The 6,430-nt window shown below is 58.2% G+C and overlaps 1 protein-coding gene across 1 annotated transcript in view; it reads right to left on the reverse strand.

Moving 5' to 3' along the window:
• Positions 1-131: 131 nt before the first annotated feature.
• The window catches only part of CHD5 (chromodomain helicase DNA binding protein 5), a 69,748-nt gene continuing 63,449 nt past the window's right edge, over positions 132-6,430 (reverse strand). Inside the window, exons 31-42 of the mRNA XM_014952091.1 lie at positions 5,178-5,337; positions 4,935-5,014; positions 4,692-4,812; positions 3,652-3,741; positions 3,370-3,507; positions 3,330-3,333; positions 2,887-2,991; positions 2,567-2,699; positions 1,911-2,106; positions 560-723; positions 353-467; positions 132-235 (exon numbers count right to left, since the gene is read on the reverse strand). Of these exons, the coding sequence (XP_014807577.1) occupies positions 228-235; positions 353-467; positions 560-723; positions 1,911-2,106; positions 2,567-2,699; positions 2,887-2,991; positions 3,330-3,333; positions 3,370-3,507; positions 3,652-3,741; positions 4,692-4,812; positions 4,935-5,014; positions 5,178-5,337 (1,314 nt within the window). The 3' untranslated portion in view covers positions 132-227. The remainder of the gene's footprint in view (positions 236-352; positions 468-559; positions 724-1,910; positions 2,107-2,566; positions 2,700-2,886; positions 2,992-3,329; positions 3,334-3,369; positions 3,508-3,651; positions 3,742-4,691; positions 4,813-4,934; positions 5,015-5,177; positions 5,338-6,430) is intronic.

Consider the following 6,430-nt stretch of genomic DNA (forward strand, 5'->3'; position numbering starts at 1 on the left):
GATAACCACCCCCAGGGCTCCGGGAGGGAATCCTGCCCCTGCACCCACCTCCGCTGCTGGAGGCGGTGGCTGCATCTAAAGAGTGGCATTTTTTTGGGGGGGGACAGCCCAGAGCAGAGCCCCCCCACCTCCTCACCCCCCCACCACGTGTCTACACGCGTGTTGGGACACGAGCATGCCCTTACCTCGCTGGCAACGGGAGCTGGAGAGGAAAATCACAGGAACAGCTAAATATCTGTGGCGAGAAGAACACCCTGCTTGCCCACCGTCCTTTGGCTACGCTCCCGACCCCCCCAAATCAACCCCCCCAAGTTTTTCCATCCAGGAGCATCCCCTTCAAACCCCAACCTACCGGTCACGTATGGTCCCAGAGGCATCTGGCTGTAGTTGACAATCCCACCCGGGCCAGGACCTCGGAAATTTGGCCCGAAGTTGTTGTTGTAGAGCTGGGAGGAGCCGAAGGAGCCCTGGGTGGGGGGATAAGGAAGGAGAAAAGCTGCTGAGCTGCAGCCCCGGCCCCACCATCACCAGAAGGTGAGGGGGCTCCATCCCTGCTGACCTGCTGGACGGTGGGGTCCCCCCCACGGGTGGCCAGGCGGCTGAGGATGCTCCTCTCGGACATCTGCAGGCGGGCGGCCACGGGTGGGATGCGGGAGAGCATGGAGGGCAGGCGGGTCACGTCGGCCTTCATGTCACTCAGCAGCTCCTCGAGCTGGTTCAGCACTGAGGGGAGAACCAGGAGATGCTCAGAATGTTCGGGGGACACCCACCAGACCCCCAATGTCCCAACCCCAGGGACTGGCAAGCTCCAGGAGCCGACGGACCCTGCCACCACCCGGGTGCCCTCGCAGCAAACCCAACTGGGGAGGAGCAGGTGGCTCCTGGCCAAGGGAAAGTGGGATGGGGACAACCTCCCGGCTGGATTTCACTGAATTTCATTGAATTTTAGAGTTGGAAGGGACCATAGAGATCATCTAGTCCAACCCCCCTGCTGAAGCAGGATTGCCCAGAGCTTGTCAGAGCATGTTACTCAGGAGCATCCAGGCAGGTCTTGAAGATCTCCAGAGAAGGGGACTCCACACCCTCCCTGGGCAGCCTGTTCCAGGGCTCTGTCACCCTCACCCTGAAGAAGTTTCTCCTCATATTTGAGTGGAACCTCTTATGTTCCAACTTGTGCCCGTTGCCCCTCATCCTCTCACTGGGAACCACTGAAAAGAGTCTGGCTCCCTCCTCCTTCAACCCACCCTTGAGATACTTGTAGGCATTGATAAGGTCTCCCCTCAGCCTTCTCTTCTCCAGACTAAAGAGTCCCAGCTCTCTCAGTCTCTCCTCATCAGGGAGATGCTCCAGTCCTTGAATCATCTTTGTTGCCCTTCGCTGGACTCTTTCCAGCATTTCCCTGTCCCTCTTGAACTGGGGAGCCCAGAACTGGACGCAGGATTCCAGTTGTGGCCTCCCCAGTGCAGAGTAGAGGGGGAGAATGACCTCCCTTGACCTGCTGGCCACACTCTTCCCTATGCAACCCAAGATACCGTTGGCCTTCCTGGCCGCAAGAGCACACTGCTTGCTCATTGTCATTTTACTGTCCACCAGGACCCCTAGATCTTTCTCTTCAGTAGTTGCCTCCAGCAGGTTCACCCCTAACCTGTACTGGTGCCTGACATTTTTCTTCCCCAGGTGCAGGACCCTACACTTTTCCCTGTTGAACCTCATGAGGTTCTTCCTTGCCCAGCTCTCCAGCCTGTCCAGGTCTCGCTGGATGGCAGCACAGCCCTCCGGGGTGTCAGCCACCCCTCCCAGTTTGGTATCATCAGCGAACTTGCTGATTCCCCTAGGCCAGGGTGGCAAATCCTTCCCAGCCCCCCCAGGGTAGGCTTCCCCCCCGCCCCCCACCCTCTGCCCACACGCACCCTTGTGCAGGACAGCGTTGGCGGGCTTGTTGCCTGCCAGGGACTCTTTGGAGAGGTGCTGGTGGCTCTCAGCAAGGCACTCCACTTCAGCCAGACGGGCGTTCAAGGCCATGGCCGGGTGACTGGGGTCCTGGGTCATGTTGAGGTACGCAGCCCTCCGCAGCTGCTCCTCGATCACCAGCGCCTGCTCCAGCAGCTGGGAGGTAGGGGAAGGCAAGGATTCAAGACCAGAACCCCCCACCAGTGTAAACCAGTAACACACCAGTTGCCCGCACGGATGGCCCGCCATCCTTTGGCGATGCTGGCCTCACTCCCAAAACCTCCCAGGAGAACAGGCTTAGCCCTTGGGTTTTCTTATCCTGCCCAGACACTGAGCATCCCAGGAAAAGATCCAGGCAACGTTTCCACAGCATCACTCACGTCAGGAACGGGGCAGAACACCCAGCCCAACCACAGAGAGGAGCCCCATCCCATGCACCAGAGCCTGCGAGCTCCCCAGGACCAAGCCCCTGCTCTCTGGTGACCAGGAGCCCCTCAAAAAGCCCATGACCTCTCCCTGCTGCACTCTCAGAAGGTGTTGGCGGGCTTTGGGGCGCCGCTCTGGTCCCCCCCACCCAACCAGTAAGGACTCACCAGCCCTTGGACCTTCAACTCGCCTTGAACCGCCGGGCGAGGAACTTGTTCTTCATCTCGAGGTAGTTCCCCTTGTGTATCTCCGACTTGAAGGGCTCGTTCAGGATGACGTAGCGCGGGTCGTTCTGGATGTCCTGCCAGCGGGCGTAGCCGTGACTGGGGCGGAGGGAGCGTCAAGGGAAGCACGACGGCGTGCCCGTCACCCCGGAGTGACACCGCCTCACCGAACCCCCTCCCCTGCTCCTCACCGGCACCCCAGCTCCCAAAACCCCACGGGAAGGCCTCCCCTCCTTCCCTGCCACCCAACAGCCGGAGGGACGCTCCCAACCAAGCCAAAGGGTACGTGACAATCCCTGCCAACAGCCAGTAGTCGTGCCGGCGGTGCCAGATGTCGTAGATCTTGCCGGAGGAGATGGCGGCCCTCTCCTCGTTCTGCCACAGCGTGTGGTTGGTGAAACTCATCCCGTTGATATTGGCCCAGTGATCCAATCTCTCTAGGTCCCTCTGTAGGGCTTCCCTATCCTCCTGGGAATCAACACCCCTGCTTAACTTGGTGTCATCTGCCAACTTGCTGATGATACACCTTATGTCCTTAAAAGGGAGGGAAGGGAGAAGGAGGTCCTTAGAAGGGAGACAGCCCTTCTAAGGGGCTTCCAGGGACGGGGCACAGGACAGCAGACAGGGCAAGAGATGACCATTCCCAGGTGGCCACGGGCACAGGGCAGAACCTGGACATTTTTTAAATGCTTCACATTCCCTGCACAGGTTGAGAGCCCACCATGCAGAAGCTCTGCAGGAGAGAGGACACCTCCTCTCCTGCTCTTACCCGTAAAGCCACCGTCAGCGATGTTGAACATGAATCGGAAGTTGAGGTTTCTGTCATCCTTCTTCCCGTCCTCCTCGTCCTCTTTGTCGCCGTTTTGCTGAGCCTCAACGTGCTCCTTCTCCTCCCCCTTGGCCTCCTCTGCTCAGCAAACACAAGAAATTGCTCCTGCCTAACCCTACTCCACCAAAAGGCTGAGGGATGTCCTCACTGTGCACATCCTCCCCCACCTTGCTCTGGAGAGCCCTCACACCACTGCTCCCCCAAAGCCTCCTTCCACCTCACCTGCTTTGATGTCTTTGTCCTCCCCTTTCCCCGGGCTGCTGTTCAGCTCCAGCTTCTCCAAAGGCTTCTCCTTCTCCTGAACCCCCTCATCTGCAGAAGGGAATGGGGCATGAGACCAGCTCAACGTGCAAAAGGCTCTTCAGGGAACTACTTATTGCCTGGAGAGACTTTGGCTTTTAAAGTTATTGTGTTGTTTGTATATTCAAGGCCTTCAAGAAACTTCAAAAAGAATATTCTTCTGCATTTCATCAAGAAAACTTATTTGGTTTTCCCTCTTCCTTGAGATATCTGAGGGAACATAGTGCTAGGAACAGAAAACGCCCCCCCAAATGAGCATTTCTCCTTATTTACAACCTGGAATTGGTTTTTTTTCAGGAATTGCTACAGGACCCTGTGACGTTCAGGTTTCCCACTGGGATTTGGAGAAGACCCAAGCGAGGTGCAAGAGCGGGAGCCTCCCATCAGAGGGAAAGCCCCTCAGCAGCACCAGCACCTCTGAGGACAGCAGGGTGCACACAATTTCAGCTGCAGAACTTCTCCAGCACGAATCCATGTCCCTGCTGGGTGCCACAGCCCCACTGAAGTCCCCACTGTGGCTCAGAGAGGAGCCCACACATGGGGGTCACGTTCACCCAAGCCCCACAGAGACTCACCTTTCACCAGGGGCTCGGGAGAAGGCTCAGCCTTTTCACTCTCCTCCTGCTTCTCTTCCCTCGGTTTCTCTTTGCTGTCACAACCTTCTGGGTGCTCTTCTCCTTCCACCCTCTCAGCCACCTTAACGTCAAGCACCCCCAAGGCATCAGCCCAGCCCTGCCCCTTCCTCGGGGAGCGCTCCAAGTCTCTGGGCAGCCCATGAGAAGGTCTCCCAGAGGAGATGCTGAGAGAAGCCACCCTACCTGGCCGTCAGACACCTTCCTGGACTTCTGCTCCACCTGGTCCTTCTCCTCCAGGAACCCAAGCTGTGGTTCTATTTTGTCTGTGGCAATAGCAAAGCACAGCCACACGTGGGGGTCACATTCACCCAAGCCACAGAGACTCACCTTTCACCAGGGGCTCGGGAGAAGGCTCAGCCTTTTCACTCTCCTCCTGCTTCTCTTCCCTCGGTTTCTCTTTGCTGTCACAACCTTCTGGGTGCTCTTCTCCTTCCACCCTCTCAGCCACCTTAACGTCAAGCACCCCCAAGGCATCAGCCCAGCCCTGCCCCTTCCTCGGGGAGCGCTCCAAGTCTCTGGGCAGCCCATGAGAAGGTCTCCCAGAGGAGATGCTGAGAGAAGCCACCCTACCTGGCCGTCAGACACCTTCCTGGACTTCTGCTCCACCTGGTCCTTCTCCTCCAGGAACCCAAGCTGTGGTTCTATTTTGTCTGTGGCAATAGCAAAGCACGGAGGCTACTAACAGGAGTCCCAGAGGACCACCAACACTGCCAGGGCAGGCAGACATCTGCAGGACCTTCTGGTGTCCTGTCCCACCTCCCTTCCCAAGCCAGATCCAAGCCACGAGACCCTGAAAGCCTGTAGGCAACGTACCTGCAAGGGCCACAGGTCCCATCTGCATGTGTGCTGGGCTGGCTGGGACGGGGGTGTTGGGATCAGAAGACATGATCTCGCTGGACTTCTTGCTCTCCAGGCCCTCGAGAATCAGATCTGGGGTGCTGTACTTCCCGTTGACGTGCTCAAACTCCTGGACCTGGGGCAGACACACACCATCAAGTCAAACACAACAGAGACATTTCCCACCCGGTCAAAAAGGGGTCTGCACTGAGTCAGCAGGGGATCCCTGGTGGAGAGGTGTTCAGCAGCCAGCGAAACCCCCCCCCCCAGGCCTCCAGAAATTACCTGAAATGGCAAATTCAAAATTTTACTCACCCACCTTCTTCCTTACTAACGACATGACTCCTATGCGGGTCAGCACGTGCTGCCGTGACAGCCCTTCCCGGGGAACACCATCCGCAAAGGTCTCGGCACCATCTGCCCCAGGCTCACAGAGGTGTCTCATGAAGAGGGAGACGTACGCCCTGCAGAAGGGACCTCGGTCCAGCCCACCCCACGGACTCCCTGCTGAGCCCCCACAGCACCCACACCTTCCACCCGTGGGCGGTGGAGCCCCCACACCCAGGCTAAGGTTTAAAAAGGACATCAACAGGCTTTCCCTCCCCAAAAATAAACCTCGGTGGGGGCGTGCAGGCCCATGGGGTACTGCTGCCCAGTTGGCTTGGTCACAGCATGGGGAAGATGGTAGAGATGGTGACATGGCAAGACAACGGGGTGATCAGAGCTTCTCCTCAACTCGAGCTGAGTGATCAACCACGATCAAGCCCAGGACAGACCTTGCCCCAAAAGCCCGGGACACCCTCCCCCTGTACCTGAACTCCTTCTCACTCTTCCCTCGCAGGTCCCGGACCAGCCAGTGGGAGTTGAAGGCGTCCTGGGGGGGCATTCCCCAGCGCATGATGGCGTTGAGGAAAGCCTTGCGCTGGCGGGCGTTGAAGCCCAGAACCTGCAGGGAGCAGAGGAGTTGCTGGGATCACAACGTGGCCTGGGAAGCATGTGGCATCTCAGAGCCTCATGGCTGGTACAGGGGTGATGGACCAGGACTGATGTCCTGGCCCCCTGGCATGGAGAAGCCCAGCCTGAGAGTCCCAGGACAATCCCACCAGCCGTGCTCTGGCCAGGTGGACACTCACCTCGATATTCCCCCCAACTCTTGACAGCAAAGGAGGGCGAGGTTTTTCCCGGTCACTCTTCAGCAGCCTCCGTGATTGTCTTCTGCCACCTAGAAC

Source organism: Calidris pugnax, unplaced genomic scaffold, assembly GCF_001431845.1.
Source record: "Calidris pugnax isolate Ruff unplaced genomic scaffold, ASM143184v1 scaffold161, whole genome shotgun sequence".
Taxonomy (NCBI): Eukaryota; Metazoa; Chordata; class Aves; order Charadriiformes; family Scolopacidae; genus Calidris; species Calidris pugnax.